This window comes from Gymnoscopelus braueri, assembly GCF_963280865.1.
Source record: "Gymnoscopelus braueri genome assembly, chromosome: 2".
NCBI classification, from domain to species: Eukaryota; Metazoa; Chordata; class Actinopteri; order Myctophiformes; family Myctophidae; genus Gymnoscopelus; species Gymnoscopelus braueri.
Genome location: NC_137604.1, coordinates 148,258 through 166,166, shown reverse-complemented (window position 1 = coordinate 166,166; position 17,909 = coordinate 148,258). Strand labels below are relative to the sequence as shown.

General features: G+C 43.5%; 1 protein-coding gene across 3 annotated transcripts in view; it reads right to left on the bottom strand.

Annotated features, from left to right (window-relative positions):
* LOC308099884 (NACHT, LRR and PYD domains-containing protein 3-like) overlaps nt 1-17,909 on the bottom strand; it is a 113,668-nt gene that overhangs the window by 21,693 nt on the left and 74,066 nt on the right. For 2 of the 3 annotated variants that reach the window (XM_080448731.1, XM_080448733.1), the window contains 7 exons: nt 11,879-12,158; nt 11,366-11,446; nt 8,409-8,492; nt 4,076-4,153; nt 3,452-3,692; nt 2,987-3,039; nt 703-2,530 (listed from right to left, as the gene is read on the bottom strand). In XM_080448731.1, the coding sequence (XP_080304857.1) occupies nt 703-2,530; nt 2,987-3,039; nt 3,452-3,692; nt 4,076-4,153; nt 8,409-8,492; nt 11,366-11,446; nt 11,879-12,158 (2,645 nt within the window). The remainder of the gene's footprint in view (nt 1-702; nt 2,531-2,986; nt 3,040-3,451; nt 3,693-4,075; nt 4,154-8,408; nt 8,493-11,365; nt 11,447-11,878; nt 12,159-17,909) is intronic. The other variant, XM_080448732.1, reaches the window with a different exon arrangement.

The following is a 17,909-nucleotide window of genomic DNA, read 5'->3' as shown; positions in this document are numbered from 1 at the left end:
AACTCTGAGAGTGTACACATGGAACCAAATGGACCTTTACAGGTCTGTAACTCTTTGAGAGTGTACACATGGAACCAAATGGACCCTTACAGGTCTGTAACTCTGAGAGTGTACAAATGGAACCAAATGGACCATAACAGGTCTGTAACTCTGAGAGTGTACAAATGGAACCAAATGGACCCTTACACTCCATCCAAACTGCCAGTGAGATCTGACGACGATATCACATTAGAAACTGTCCTAATATGCAGCGTTGGCCATGGCGTTGTGATCTTGTCTGAACCAAAACCAAAACCATTATATACTATATATAATATATATATATATATATATATATATATATATATATATATATATATATATATATATGAATAATATTGCAGAAAGTAATGAGAGAAGCTACAGAGTGGTACAGAGCACACACAAAGAAAACACTGCGCACACACGCACGCGCACACACACAAATATAGCCGATCTACAAGAACATTGTGAGCTTGTAGATTGAAAATAGCCGATCTACAATCTCACAATCTCTCTCTCTCTCTCTCTCTCTCTCTCTCTCTCTCTCTCTCTCTCTCTCTCTCTCTCTCTCTCTCTCTCTGAGTTTGTATGTTGCACATGCGTGTGTTTATTTTTTAAATGTATTTAGTAGTATATGAGTGAATGGAGCTCTAACATGTTGATATTCACATGACTACTAACCTGGCTGTTTTGCAGTTGCTCACAGCTGGGACCAGGTTCCATCGCCCCTGCTCTGAAGTTTTGCATTTCTGCAGGTCCAACACCTCCATAACCTCCTCTGACATCTGCAGCATTCTGACCAGAGCTGAACACTGGGTCTCAGAGAGTTTCTCTCCTGACTCCAGGTACTGTTGGATCCCTTGACTTACTGAGTGGGCCTTCATCTCCATCAAACATTGGAAGATGTTGATACATCTGTCAGGAGAGCCACTGCAGGGATCCATCTTCTTCAGGTTGTTGATGGCTTTCTGGATCTCCTTTGGACTGTTCTCTGTTTGACCCAGCAGGCCTCCTAACAGTCTCTGGTTGGACTTCAGTGAGAGACCATGAAGGAAACGGACAAAGAGGTCCAGGTGGCCACTTTTGCTCTCCAGGGTTTTTTCCATTGCAGCTTTCAGGAAGTCAGACAGGGCACTGTCGCTTTTGTAATCGTCGTTGTTCAGGAATGCCTTCAGTACCTCCATGTTCTTCTGTGTAAAACAGTCAAACAGGTAAACTGCAGCTAGAAACTCCTGGATGCTCAGATGAACAAAACAGTAGACGGATTCATGGAAGAAATAGTCGTCTAGTTTGAAGATCTCTGTGCACAGTCCTGAGTACTGTGCACCCTCTTTGATATCAAGATCACATCTCTCCAGGTCTTCTTCGTAGAAAATGAGGCGGCCTTTCTGCAGATGTTCAAACGCCAGCCTGCCCAGCTTCAGAAGAACTGCTTTATCAGCCTCTGCGAGTTTCTTTTTACTCTCACCATGCTTTAACCACTTCCTCTTTGTCTGGACAAAGATGAAGTGGCTGTAAATCTCAACCAGGGTCTTGGGAAGCTCTCCTTTCGCACCTGTCTTCAACTTGTCCTGCAGAACGGTGGCAATGATTGAACAGAAGACTGGGGTGTCACACATGATGTGGAGGTTCTTTGATGCTTTGACATGTGAGATGATTCTGCTGGCCAGCTTCTCATCTCCGATTCTCTTCCTGATGTACTTCTCCTTCATTTCATCAGTGAATCCTTTCACCTCTATTACCATGTCAACAAAACCATCAGGGATCTGTTTGGCTGCTGCAGGGCGTGTGGTTATCCATATTTGAGCACAGCAAAGCAGTTTCCCTTCGATGAGGTTTACAAGCAGAACTTCCAGTGATGTGGCCTCGGACAAGTCCTTAGAGCTTAGAGGGGTTTTGAAGTCTAAGTTAATGTGGCTTTCATCTAGACCATCCAGGACAAACTGAACTTTGCAGGGACTCTCGTCGTAATTTGTTTCTTCTGACATCTGCATTTTGGTGAAGATGTCATTAAGAGCCTCTTCTGAGATGCATTTATATGTGGGGTTGCTTTCACGAATTAGCTGAGCCAAACTAAACTTTTGCCCCTTGAGCAAATTGAGCTGGCGGAATTGGAGCACGAATGTGAGATGGGGATCTTGATCTTTTTTGTTTGCCCAGTCAGAGACAAACTTGTTTACGAGAAAGGTTTTGCCAACTCCTGCTTCGCCAATGGACATCACTGTTCTCATGCGTTTGTTTTGTCCAGAAGGGTGTGTAAAGATTTCACTGAGTTGGATCTCCTGCCCTGGTTTTTTCTTCTCCATCTGTGTGACCTCATGGCCACTGCTGATCTCTATGTCATCCACACGTACGATTGTGAGACGCGTGTAACACTCAAAATCCTTCTTATCCGTCCTTTGGACTGTCCCGTCAGGTACACACGCAAATGGGTCCTTAACGTTTGTTTTAAGCTTGTCTTGGTAGTGTGTAATAGGACGTGTATGCATTTTTGTTTCCACCAGGAAATCTGTAAGTAACAAATCAATTCCTTTAGATATTGAGGGAAAAGATCGGCTTGATGTGTTAACATAATGAATAACAAAATGTTTTCACTTGACATTATTATTACTATATTTTTGTCCAGATCTTTTATACTTTACTTTGCTTACTTTACATTACTTTACTCCAGCTGGTTTGTACAAACCCGAGGACCCATGTTATCCCAGCATGATCTGACATGTCTGATGCAACAATGCTACATGCTACTATTATCAGAAACATGTTAACTGTTATACAATGCAATGTAAGGTAATTGAGTGTAAGTGTAATGTAAGTTTAATGTCCAATGAAAACTAAATCAAACAAAACAAAATCCCGTAAAACCTTATTATTTTTTGAAGAAAGTTACTAGGCTGAATTGGCACCGAATAGTAAGAATGCCCCATCATTATTAGAACAAGAAATGTCTTCAAACTGCACTGACCTGAGACAGAAGCAGCTGTTCCTTTGGGTTGTGCTGCACTGGACTGAGGGTTCCTGTTGTGAAATTCATTTTTTTTCTTTACTAACTATACTGTATATACAGTAAATCTACCATCCTATACAAATCCTACATTACATTATAGAACCAAACATCGTCAGTAACTTAATTATCATATTCATCGATTATAACTAAGACATATTTTGTCTCTTGAAGATCACCTATTGCAAAGTTAACACCACAGTGACAAACATAAGATTAACTATATATGAAAATATTGGGTAAACAATTCTAATTAATATTGTAAGACGTATGAATATACTGGCATTAAAGTGAATATCTTAGAAATAGAAAGAGGATAAATGAAAATGACACATGATAGTGAAAGCATCATGGCCTGAAAAGGTACATTGTCTTGTACTAATACAATGTTTGGCCTAAATAGAAACATACATGAGTGTTACTTACAGCTCATCAAGAAGACCCTTCTCATTTGTTTCAAGACCTTTGTAGAATATGTCTTTGGCTTTTCTGCAGTTCAGGAGTGTGTAGAGTTCCCTCATCTGATCCTGAGGGGTGATATTGCCCATCACATTGTTGTAGCCCTCCTGGATGATAACACGCTCCTGAAGGAGCAGGTCCAGGATGGGTTTGACCATGGTCACTCTCTGAACCAGGCCAAGCCGGTGTTCATCGACAAAGTGATTATCTGAAGATAAGTGGAATGAAAATGTAGTTCTTGGTGATACGCTGTGCCAAACCCATTTAAACATGTTTCTGAACATTCTACATTTTAAAATGCGAAGACTTTCCATCCCCCTGTTAATGGAATATTCGCAAATGTTTGTATACACCTATATCTGTTTTAGGGGGAATTTAAATGGCTCATCAATCATTGGATTAGCCAACAATCCTTCCAGTATAAAACTATATGGATGGAAAGTGATCATGTGAATGGAATGTTAGATCTGTTTCATTATGATGTATGTGACCCTGTTTTAACACATATATGAAGCACTTAAAGGAATACTACAGATTGCGGGTAAAGAATGTGAACAGCTCATAGCACATCTATTCATAGTATCAGCTTACCTTTAGCTTTAGAGACTCCTGTACTTGTTGACGTTGGAATTGACATTGGTGGGTCAGTGTCTGTAGCTTCATGCTGGTCTGATGTTACAATTATTGTTGAGTTAGAAAAGACAACAGACTTGTATAAGAAACCTGGTATTACCTGACATTAACTGATATTAAATTAATTGCATTTGTGTTAACAAATAAAGTGCACAAGGTTTTCCTGTACTGTTTGCTGGAACCTGCCTGCTGCACTCAGTGAAATCTAGAAGGTGTTCCATCACCTCAGATGCAGATATAACACAATACATTTTTATTTAGCTTTCACGTTTCCCCTCCATTTCCCTTCCAGTTATTAAAAAGGACCATGGATGAAAAGAAACTGACTTAGGTTTGTAAATCGCCACAATAACCATTATTATTCGCTGTTGAAAATGGTTGCCCGTGAGTCGGATGGTCTGACTCCTACACTCACTACTTTAGTGGCAGAGGGCTCTGCAAATAACGCAGAGGCTGCAGTAAATAAAACAGTGTTCAAATTAAATTAAAACACACACATGTGAGCTAATATGGCCCAATATAGATGAACACTAACTGTTAAGATGAGTCACTTACTTAGCTAAATGCATTGATGAAGGAATTTTTTTTTTTTTTTTTTTTTTTAACCAGAAAAGTGAAAGTATACTGTGTAAATATAGGCTTGTAGCTCACATGTAGTGTATGGTGAAGCCTTTCTTAAAGGAGTCCCCAGTAGGAGACTTGAGTTGTCTCCTACCGGTCATCAAATTATTGGCTCAGGAATGCGACAAAAACTAAAAAATCTCCATGAATTCAAGGCTTCATTGGGTGAGTAATTGATAGACAATAAGTATTTTTTGGGGTGAACTACTCCTTTAATGAACTAAGCACCTATTGTCTACAATATTAAATCCCTAGCTTTATATTTCACATTTATAATCAATCCAAAGTACCCAGGGCCTACACAGAGTCAGTCAGGTTAAACACGTACTCACATTGGCCCCGATTCACTAAGTCATTTACGACCATACTTTGATCGTACCGGCATTTAAGACAATTCCTACACTAGCAGTCAGATTCATTCATGTTTTTTTGTCTGTGATTTCAGCGTGAGGTGCACCTGTTCTCAAGTCAGCCCAGAGGCTGTCTTACCAGGGAGCTAAGCTGTGCGTATGTCATTAGAATGCTTATTCTTCATGCAAAATCAATTACAAGATTCAAGTCTCAAATAAAATAGTATCTGCTCAACATTTGTCAACACATATATATAAAAAAGAAAAAATATGTCAAGCGATGTATTGCTTGTAGCCGATGCATAATAGACCATAGGTATAGACATGATGCAGATTCCACCACTTTGCTGAATTATTGGGTCCCTCAGAGTATTTGCCAGTGTCGCCCTAGGCTGCCCTAGCGCGTCTGATATCTGGTCTAGAGGGGCGGGTTCAAAATCTCCGGAGAAAAATTCCATGGGATACCATTGGCAGAGAAATTCTGACTCAATTGGGAAATTCTGACTCAGAATCGGCCATCAGCAGACAGCAGACAGCAGAAGCCAGTTGTGGAAGTCAAGAAAGTAATCCATTACCCATGCAAGTTTAAATTCAGCAAACTAAAGAATGACGGCTTCACTGGGTGATGATGGGATATGTTGTGTGCAGTGTTGAGCAATATTACTCTATTAGATAAGTAATATGTTACTATTTACTTATCCTTCTAAAAAGCAATAATGGTAAATGGACTGCATTTATAAAGCATTTTTCTTCAAAGTGCTTTACATTACAATGTTCTTCACACACACATTAACTCATTCACTGCCACTGACGTAAAAAACGTAATTTGTCCCGTTTACCAATCCTGCCACTGACGTAAAAAACGTAATTTTTTTTTTTTTTAGTTTTTTTTTCAAATTTGACCCAAAGACCAAGGAGATATGATTGTTTAAAGATCTACACTCCCATCCACTTCCTTGTTAACTTAAAACTTAAAAATTCTGTATCTCGGCTCCTGAGTACTTTTTTTTTTAAATGAAAAATCTCTGGCAGTGGGCAAACGCGGCCAGCAATAATTGTGGCAGTGAATGAGTTAACACACTGGGTGCTCAGGGCTTCATTTGTGCCGGACTCCAGAACCTGCCTGCTGCGCTCCGGGAAATCTAGAAGGTGTTTTCTCTGCAACCTGAACTCTAGATGTGAGGGTCAAGTAACAGACTGAACTCTAGATGTGAGGGTCAAGTAACAGACTGAACTCTAGATGTGAGGGCCACGTAGAGACCTGAACTCTAGATGTGAGGGCCACGTACAGACCTGAACTCTAGATGTGAGGGCCACATAGAGACCTGAACTCTAGATGTGAGGGCCACGTAGTGACCTGAACTCTAGATGTGAGGGCCACGTAGTGACCTGAACTCTAGATGTGAGGGCCACGTAGAGACCTGAACTCTAGATGTGAGGGCCACGTAGAGACCTGAACTCTAGATGTGAGGGCCACGTAGTGACCTGAACTCTAGATGTGAGGGCCACGTAGAGACCTGAACTCTAGATGTGAGGGCCACGTAGTGACCTGGACTCTAGATGTGAGGGCCACGTAGTGACCTGAACTCTAGATGTGAGGGCCACATAGAGACCTGAACTCTAGATGTGAGGGTCAAGTAACAGACTGAACTCTAGATGTGAGGGCCACGTAGAGACCTGAACTCTAGATGTGAGGGCCACGTAGAGACCTGAACTCTACATGTGAGGGCCACGTAGTGACCTGAACTCTAGATATGAGGGCCACGTAGAGACCTGAACTCTAGATGTGAGGGCCACGTAGAGACCTGAACTCTAGATGTGAGGGCCACGTAGTGACCTGAACTCTAGATGTGAGGGCCACGTAGTGACCTGAACTCTAGATGTGAGGGCCACGTAGAGACCTGAACTCTAGATGTGAGGGCCACGTAGTGACCTGAACTCTAGATGTGAGGGCCACGTAGTGACCTGAACTCTAGATGTGAGGGCCACGTAGTGACCTGGACTCTAGATGTGAGGGCCACGTAGTGACCTGGACTCTAGATGTGAGGGCCACGTAGTGACCTGAACTCTAGATGTGAGGGCCACGTAGTGACCTGGACTCTAGATGTGAGGGCCACGTAGTGACCTGAACTCTAGATGTGAGGGCCACGTAGAGACCTGAACTCTAGATGTGAGGGCCACGTAGAGACCTGAACTCTAGATGTGAGGGCCACGTAGTGACCTGGACTCTAGATGTGAGGGCCACGTAGTGACCTGGACTCTAGATGTGAGGGCCACGTAGAGACCTGAACTCTAGATGTGAGGAGTACGTAGAGACCTGAACTCTAGATGTGAGGGCCACGTAGAGACCTGAACTCTAGATGTGAGGGCCACGTAGTGACCTGAACTCTAGATGTGAGGGTCACCCCTGGACTCTAGATGTGAGGGCCACGTAGAGACCTGAACTCTAGATGTGAGGGCCACGTAGTGACCTGGACTCTAGATGTGAGGGCCACGTAGAGACCTGAACTCTAGATGTGAGGGCCACGTAGTGACCTGAACTCTAGATGTGAGGGCCACGTAGAGACCTGAACTCTAGATGTGAGGGCCACGTAGTGACCTGAACTCTAGATGTGAGGGTCAAGTAACAGACTGAACTCTAGATGTGAGGGCCACGTAGAGACCTGAACTCTAGATGTGAGGGCCACGTAGTGACCTGAACTCTAGATGTGAGGGCCACGTAGCGACCTGAACTCTAGATGTGAGGGCCTTGTAGTGACCTGAACTCTAGATATGAGGGCCACGTAGTGACCTGAACTCTAGATGTGTGATGCCACGTAGTGACCTGAACTCTAGATATGAGGGCCACGTAGTGACCTGAACTCTAGATTTGAGGGCCACGTAGTGACCTGAACTCTAGATATGAGGGCCACGTAGTGACCTGAACTCTAGATATGAGGGCCACATATTGACCTGAACTCTAGATGTGAGGGCCACGTAGCGACCTGAACTCTAGATGTGAGGGCCACATAGTGACCTGAACTCTAGATGTGAGGGCCACGTAGCGACCTGAACTCTAGATGTGAGGGCCACATAGCGGCCTGAACTCTAGATGTGAGGGCCACATAGTGGCCTGAACTCTAGATGTGAGGGCCACATAGCGGCCTGAACTCTAGATGTGAGTGCCACGTAGCAACCTGAGCTCTAGATGTGAGGGCCTCGTAGCAACCTGAACTCTAGATGTGAGGGCCACTGCTATTTTTAGCTAATATTCGCCTTAGAATATGGATGCTGGGGTTCAAGTGGTTTATTGAATACATCTATTCATAATGTCATCTCACCTTCAGCTGTAGAGACTTTTGTACTTGTTGACGTTGAACTTGGTGGGTCAGCGTCTGTAGCTTCATGCTGGTCTGATGTTACAACTATTGTGTCAGAAAAGACAACATACATAAGAAACCTGCTATTACCTCCCAGTAATTATCCTGACATTAGAATGATATTATTGAGTTTTAGCAATTTACAGTAGCAGGAAAGATGACCAGGCACTCAAATGAGTACAAAGTCTGAGACAAACTATAAAATCTTCTGGGTGCTTCATTTGTGCCTGAGCTCGACTCCAGAACCTGCCTGCTGCGCTCCAGGAAATCTAGAAGAGGTTCTCTCACCTCACGTAGTGACCTGAACTCTAGATTTGAGGGCCACGTAGTGACCTCAACTCTAGATTTGAGGGCCACGTAGTGACCTGAACTCTAGATTCGAGGGCCACGTAGTGACCTGAACTCTAGATGTGAGGGCCACATAGTGGCCTGAACTCTAGATGTGAGGGCCACGTAGCGACCTGAACTCTAGATGTGAGGGCCACGTAGCGACCTGAACTCTAGTTGTGAGGGCCACGTAGTGACCTGAACTCTAGATGTGAGGGCCACATAGTGACCTGAACTCTAGATGTGAGGGCCACGTAGTGACCTGAACTCTAGATGTGAGGGCCACGTAGTGACCTGAACTCTAGTTGTGAGGGCCACATAGTGACCTGATCTCTAGATGTGAGGGCCGAGTAGTGACCTGAACTCTAGATGTGAGGGCCACGTAGTGACCTGAACTCTAGATGTGAGGGCCACATAGTGACCTGAACTCTAGATGTGAGGGCCACGTAGCGACCTGAACTCTAGTTGTGAGGGCCACATAGTGACCTGAATTCTAGTTGTGAGGGCCACATAGTGACCTGAACTCTAGATTTGAGGGCCACGTAGCGACCTGAACTCTAGTTGTGAGGGCCACATAGTGACCTGAACTCTAGATGTGAGGGCCACGTAGCAGCTTGAACTCTAGATGTGAGGGCCACTGCTATTTTTGGCTAATGTTCCCCTAGAATATGGATTCTGGGATTCAAGTGGTTTATTGAATACATCTATTCATAGTGTCATCTCAACTTCAGCTGTAGAGACTTTTGTACTTGTTGACGTTGAACTTGAATTTGGTGGGTCAGTGTCTGTAGCTTCATGCTGGTCTGTTGTTACAACTATTGTGTCAGAAAAGAGAACATACATAAGAAACCTGATATTACCTCCCAGTAATTATCTTGATATTAGAATGATTTTATTTGAGAGAAATTTACAGTAGCAGGAAAGATAACCAGGCACTGAAATGAGTAAAAAGTCTGAGACAAACTATAATAACGTCTGGATGCTCAGGGCTTCATTTGTACCGGAGCTTGACTCAAGAACCTGCCTGCTGCGCTACAGGAAATGTAGAAGGTGTTCTGTCACCTCAGATGCATGTACCATTTTTATGTATACATTTTTATTTAGCTTTCACATTTCCCCTCAATTTCCCTTCTAGTGATTGAAAATGACCATGGATGAAATGAAACTGCCTATGTTTGTTAATCACCACAATAACCACTATTATTCACTGTTAGAAAAAATGGTTGCGTCTGTGAGCCAGATGATCTGACTCCTAAGCTCACTACAGTAGTTACAGAGGGCTCTGCAAATAACTCAAAGGCCCCGCCTCCCCTCTCATGTGAAAGCAAGGCCCCGCCTCCTCCTCATGTCAAAGCAAGTTCCAGCAGCCATAACAGAAATATGAACCTCTTGTCTAATTCATTATTAAACTATGATAATAATGGTTTACCCAACAACGTACATTCAAATATTAGACATTTCAGATTATAAAAACAAACAGTCTTTCATTTCATTAAGTGTGAGTGGAGGACCAACATCTCATGATATAAGGTGTATTGATATTAAAGTAGTTCCATTTGTAGTGTGCAGTGTTGGGCAATCTTACTTTATTAGATAAGTAATATGTTACTAATTACTTATCATTCCTTCTAAAAAGAAATAATGATAAATGGACTGCATTAATAAAGTGCTTTTCTCCAAAGCACTTTACAATACAATGTACTTCACATTCACTTATTCACACACACATTCAGACATACATTCAGCCCCACACACACACACACACACACACACACACACACACACACACACACACACACACACACACACACACACACACACACACACACACACACACACACACACACACACACACAGAGAGAGAGAGAGGAAACCATGTAAGGCTCCAACCTGCTCATAGGGAGCAGTTTAGGGGTTCAGTGTCTTGCTCAAGGACACTTTGACACTTAGCCAGGAGGAGCCGGGAATCAAAATGGAACCTTTGGATTCCAAGACGGCCGCTCTACCTCCTGAGCCACTGCCGCCCACAATAATAAAAGAGCCACACACACAGGAACACAGACCCTGTATGACGTACTGTATGCATCATAACTTGCTTGATGGCGGATGCTTAAAAAGAACAGATCTACAAGCTAATATCCTGTACCATCGCACAGTTTTGATAGCTTGAAAATCAGTTTATTTCTATTTTATTCACGCATGTGACAACCTTCTACTCTGATGTTTAAATGCTCTGCTCCACAGATCTGCAGCTGACTGCTGGACAAAGACAGACACACTGCAGCACCGTCGCATAGACAATGATACAGAGAAGAGAGAACACTTTTGTCTCGATCAGAAACAAAACAAATCACATTCATTTTAACGAGTAAAGCAGCGTTACATGGATCAGTAATGTGTAATAATATTACTGTTTTAGCTGCTGTAATAAGTTGCACTACTTGTTACTGTGTAAAGTAATAATATGAATGGTAATATATTACTAAGTTACATGTTATTGCCCAACACTGGCTGTGTATTTCTACAGACTACAGGTATATAGTGTAAACAGACCAGACAGTTGAATCAGTTTATTGAACACATCTATTCACCTTCAGTTGTAGAGACTCCCCTCGTTGTAGAAGTTGTTGGTGGGTCAACGTCTGTAGCTTCATGCTGGTCTGATGTTACAACTATTGTGTCAGAAAAGACAACAGACTTGTATAAAAACCTGCTCTTACCTGGCAGAAATTATCTTAAATTACATTGATTATGTTTGTGTTTTAGTAATGTAATTGACTGTTGTCTACAGACAGTTAATCTGCAGCAGGAAAGACAACCAGGTGCTCAAATGTGTGTGTGTGTGTGTGTGTGTGTGTGTGTGTGTGTGTGTGTGTGTGTGTGTGTGTGTGTGTGTGTGTGTGTGTGTGTGTGTGTGTGTGTGTGTGTGTGTGTGTGGGGGGGGGGTGGGGGGGGGTGGGTGTGTGTGTGTGTGGGGGGGGGTGTGTGTGTGTGTGGGTGGGTGGGTGATGGATATTAATGAATTGCATCTGCTGTTCATATCCAATTACAATACAGGAGTGTTTCAGGTTTATCTTGTAAACCTACTGTATCTCTTCACCTACCTTGGGATGTGTCTGTAAACCTCTCCACTAGATCATTCCTGTGGATGTTCTTCAGAACATTCACCACGATCCTCTGAGCTGCATCACTGGAGTAGCGCCTCACCATCAGATGAGCGATGGTCCTCTTGTCCTCCTCCTTCGGGGTTCTCTTTGGGATTGGAGCCAGGCCTTCAAGGACATCAGGGTGCCGCAAATGTAACTTGAACGTCTCGAACTCCAAGTCTCCCAGCTTATCCAGAGTTTTCAAGATGTGTTTCTCAAGTGGCTCAATGGTTGAGTCCTGGTACAAACAGAGGATGATAACATCTCAGTTTCATTCTCTTCAAGTGTTGGTTATGAGGAGAATGAACACAAGCTTAACCATGCTTTATATACATTAGTGAATACATATTAATGTACAATTATACATGCAATGTTTCTAAAACATAGTAGGATTAATTATTTACATATAGGCACATGTAGGTCAGTGAAAGCAGCATTAGGGGCCTTGTCCACAGAGAATGAAGAAAATCTATGTTTACATAGTTTCAGTGAAGCTATTTGTGCTAATATCAAAAATTAAAAGCACAACATAATACACAATAATGCACAATAAAAAAAGAAAAAATCACACCCAGTGGCCCTCATTTATCAACGCGGTGCAGCCCAAATAATGGGCGTAGGGCGAGATCACCGCACCTTTCGGCATTTATCAATATATCCTGACGTGGGCTTCATCCTACCATACGCTGAGATCTCACGTCTGGTCGAGACCAGTTGTTGACGTTGGCTGCGCCCGTTTATTCCATTCTAGACCTGCAGAGCAGCATTGTCTGACTGTCTGACAGGCATCTGGACACATAATCCACTCCTAAATGTATATCTACACACTAATAATGAATCCCTGTGAAAATATAACATTTTATAAAGTAATTTAAACAAACTGCTTTAACCGTCATTCAGTTGCATTGGCTATTTTAAAATAGCAGATCTGCAAGCTCAAAAACGGGTCGCATCGCGACGCGTTGTGAGCTTGTAGATCTGCTATTTTCAAAATATACGAGCGCTTTTGCGTCGGGACTCGGGAGTCCCGCGGTCGGGACTGCCGACGATCTTTTCATGGACAGTGAGGTGTACAAACTTACAGTAGCTTGTCCTATGTTATGGAGTTATGTCATAGAGAGTTTTGAAGACTACAACCTGGATGGGTTAAGGATATAAACCCGACGCTCCAATCTCTTATTAACGGGACGGACCGAAACCACTGCCGTCTCACGGGGAATATCCTACATGACTGCTTGTGCACTGCTCGGTATGGGTTAAATAAATTAATATACAAACGTATTCCATTCATGGCGATGTGATTGGTATCATAATATGTCATTCATGTAGGCTACAAGCCTACGTGACAAAGATTGTACCGCTACGGTACGGATTACAATACATGAAAAACACAGCTGGGCGGGCGTGTGTGTGTGTGTGTGTGTGTGTGAGAGAGAGAGAGAGAGAGGGGGGCGTGTGCGTGTGCGTGTGTGGCGAGGCAGGCGGGGGAAACTCTTTCTCATTGGCTTTTGATGTCTTTGGTCGTATTCTGGTCCTTCTTCATGTCGTAAAATCGGGGCGTTTTGAGAATATTTAAGGGCGTGTTATTTAAATGACGCTAGGTTCCAGCCGTGACATTTATCAAGCCTGGGACCAAATGTAGGCTCGGATCAGCTGTGTAGGATTCGTTGATAAATGTGACTTCGACGTTGGTGTACGGCCGAATATATGGAAAAATATAAGCCGGTTTATAAGCTGCGTTGATAAATGAGGGCCACTGTGAAGTGAGTGGTTCCTTTGATGAGTTAATTTCATTAAGCTATATGAAGTAGAGGAACAATGTTAAATCCCTCTCCATTCATTTCATTAAGCTATATGAAGTAGAGGAACAATGTTAAATCCCTCTCCATTCATTTCATTAAGCTATATGAACTAGAGGAACAATGTTAAATCCCTCTCCATTCATTTCATTAAGCTATATGATGAAAAATGTAAAACAGCACAGTTACATTTAAAATACTTTGTCTAACAGGTCCGTTCATAAAAGTCCTTGCGGACTTGTTTCCAATGAGGGCCTTGGTATTTAATTCATAGAGATATATAGTGGCACCACAGTTTGAATATCATTAAAAAAAAAAAAAAACACTATGTACACCAAAAATTAAAAAAAAGGGGGAAAAAGATATGTACAAGAACGGGGGGGGGGGGGGGTCTGCTGTCTAACGGGAAAATGGTACTACCTCCTCCTTTGGCCACCTGAAAGGTGATTTTTTAAGGCTCTTTTAAATGAGCCCAGCGAACTGCATTTTTTGAGGGATGGAGTTAGACTATTCCAATCCTGGGTGGCAGTGCTGTAGAAGGAGAATTTGCCCATGTTTGTTTTATGGGTGGGTGGTACCAAATTGTTGTTAACGCTCCCTCTGGTATTGTGACTGTGGGTGTCGCTAACCTTTTGGAGGTATTTACTCAGATATGCGGGAATAGGGGGCATATCGGGCAAATTTGCATTTACAATTTTGAAGGCCAGTCCCATTTTTAGTTGTTTAACCCTGTCTTCCACCCTGAGCCAGCCTAGGCTGGCATACAAGGTAGCTCTTGTATGTATGTATGTATGCCAGTCCTTAATAGGATGCTCTATTGTATCTGAGGTTTTAATTTATATGCATTGCATTAAATGCATAGCCACGCCTCAGTTGTTGTGCATGTCCCATTTAATGCAACGTTTTACTTTCATATAGTAACAGTATTTAAACTCTGAGGGGCTTGTCCACAGAGAACGCCTTTTGAGCTGAGGAGCACTTTCCATATCATGACCAGTTCTCTCACTCACTCTCTCTCTCACACACACACACACACACACACACACACACACACACACACACACACACACACACACACACACACACACACACACACACACACACACACACACACACACACACACACACAGCACATCACTAAACTGGATGAGATCTTACCTGGAGGGAAGAGAACAACATCAACAGAACCATGTTCTCATCCCTCCCGGTGAGCTTTGGGGTTCCTCAGGGCAGCATTCTAGGGCCGTTACTGTTTCTTCTATACATTAACGACATGAATGCTGCCTGTAACTGCAAATTGTTCCTGTTCGCTGATGACTCGGCACTCCTGATCTCGGGAGAGGACAAGTTGCAAGTTGAGGAGGCGCTCAGCTCCGAACTCTCAAAAATCCGTACTTGGCTTACCGATAACAAACTGTCACTACACCTTGGGAAAACTGAATCCATTCTCTTTGGGACCAAACATTCCCTCAGACAGATGGATGTAAATGATTTCAAGGTCAAAGTCGATGACACAATTATCTCTAGCAAAGAAGAGATTACCTATTTGGGTTGTGTTCTTGACAAATACCTGACAGGTGAAAGCATGGCTACAAAGGTGGTCAAAAGAGTAAACCAGAGAACCAAATTTATGGGCAGAGTTTCCTCTTTTGTCAACCCTCAGGCCCTCAGGACCCTCTCTGGGGCCCTGATTCAACCACTTTTTGACTATGCTTGCACCTCCTGGTACTCCAACACCTCAGTGTCACTGAAGTCTAAGCTTCAAACCTCCCAAAACAAACTGATTCGGCTACTCCTCGGATTGGGGCCCATGACCCACCTTTCTCCCACCCATTTTGCCAGCCTAGGCTGGCTCAGGGTGGAAGACAGGGTTAAACAACTAAAAATGGGACTGGCCTTCAAAATTGTAAATGCAAATTTGCCGGATATGCCCCCTATTCCCGCATATCTGAGTAAATACCTCCAAAAGGTTAGCGACACCCACAGTCACAATACCAGAGGGAGCGTTAACAACAATTTGGTACCACCCACCCATAAAACAAACATGGGCAAATTCTACTTCTACAGCACTGCCACCCAGGATTGGAATAGTCTAACTCCATCCCTCAAAAAATGCAGTTCGCTGGGCTCATTTAAAAGAGCCTTAAAAAATCACCTTTCAGGAGGCCAAAGGAGGAGGTAGTACCATTTTCCCGTTAGACAGCAGACCCTCCCCCCCCCCTGTTCTTGTACATATTTTTTTCCCCCCTCTTTTTAATTTTTTTTGCTGTTTATTTTGTAATGATATTTGAACTGTGGTGCCACTATATATGCCTATGAATTGAATACCAAGGCCCTCATTGGAAACAAGTCCGCAAGGACTTTTATGAACGGACCTGTTAGACAAAGTATTTTAATGTAACTGTGCTGTTTTACATTTTTTGCCTAATAAAATATTCAATTAATCAATCAAAACCTTGTATGTATGCTGCCAGTAGGCTACAGAGATACCTTGTATGTATGCTGCCAGTAGCTATATAGCTACCTTGTATGTATGCTGCCATTAGGCTACCTAGCTACCTTGTATGCATGCTGCCAGTAGCTGCCTTGTATGCAAGCTGCCAGTAGGCCACAGAGCTACCTTGTATGTATGCTGCCAGTAGCTACAGAGCTACCTTGTATGCAAGCTGCCAGTAGCTACAGAGCTAGCTTGTATGCATGCTGCCAGTAGCTGCCTTGTATGTATGCTGCCAGTAGCTACAGAGCTACCTTGTATGTATGCTGCCAGTAGCTACAGAGCTACCTTTTATGCAAGCTGCCAGTAGGCCACAGAGCTACCTTGTATGTATGCTGCCAGTAGCTACAGAGCTACCTTGTATGTATGCTGCCAGTAGCTACAGAGCTACCTTTTATGCAAGCTGCCAGTAGCTGCCTTGTATGTATGCTGCCAGTAGGCCACAGAGCTACCTTGTATGTATGCTGCCAGTAGCTGCCTTGTATGTATGCTGCCAGTAGGCCACAGAGCTACCTTGTATGTATGCTGCCAGTAGCTACAGAGCTAGCTTGTATGCATGCTGCCAGTAGCCTACAGAGCTACCTTGTATGTATGCTGCCAGTAGCTGCCTTGTATGCATGCTGCCAGTAGCTACAGAGCTACCTTGTATGTATGCTGCAAGTAGCTACAGAGCTACCTTGTATGCATGCTGCCAGTAGCTGCCTTGTATGCATGCTGCCAGTAGCTACAGAGCTACCTTGTATGCATGCTGCCAGTAGGCCACAGAGCTACCTTGTATGCAAGCTGCCAGTAGGCCACAGAGCTACCTTGTATGTATGCTGCCAGTAGCTACAGAGCTAGCTTGTATGCATGCTGCCAGTAGGCTACAGAGCTACCTTGTATGCATAATGCCAGTAGCTGCCTTGTATGTATGCTGCCAGTAGGCCACAGAGCTACCTTGTATGCATGCTGCCAGTAGCTACAGAGCTAGCTTGTATGCATGCTGCCAGTAGGCTACAGAGCGACCTTGTATGTATGCTGCCAGTAGGCTACAGAGCTACCTTGTATGTATGCTGCCAGTAGGCTACAGCGCTACCTTGTATGTATGCAGCCAGTAGGCTACATAGCTACCTTGTATGTATGCTGCCAGTAGGCTACAGAGCTACCTTGTATGTATGCTGCCAGTAGGCTACAGAGCTACCTTGTACGTATGCTGCCAGTAGCTAAAGTGATACCTTTTATGTATGCTGCCAGTTGCTACAGAGCTATCTTTTATGTATGCTGCCAGTAGCTGCCTTGTATGTATGCTGCCAGTAGCTACAGAGCTACCTTGTATGCATGCAGCCAGTAGCTACAGAGATACCTTGTATGTATGCTGCCAGTAGGCTACAGAGATACCTTGTATGTATGCTGCCAGTAGCTATATAGCTACCTTGTATGTATGCTGCCATTAGGCTACCTAGCTACCTTGTATGCATGCTGCCAGTAGCTGCCTTGTGTGCAAGCTGCCAGTAGGCCACAGAGCTACCTTGTATGTATGCTGACAGTAGCTACAGAGCTACCTTGTATGCAAGCTGCCAGTAGGCCACAGAGCTACCTTGTCTGCAAGCTGCCAGTAGGCCACAGAGCTACCTTGTATGTATGCTGCCAGTAGCTACAGAGCTAGCTTTTATGCATGCTGCCAGTAGCTGCCTTGTATGTATGCTGCCAGTAGCTG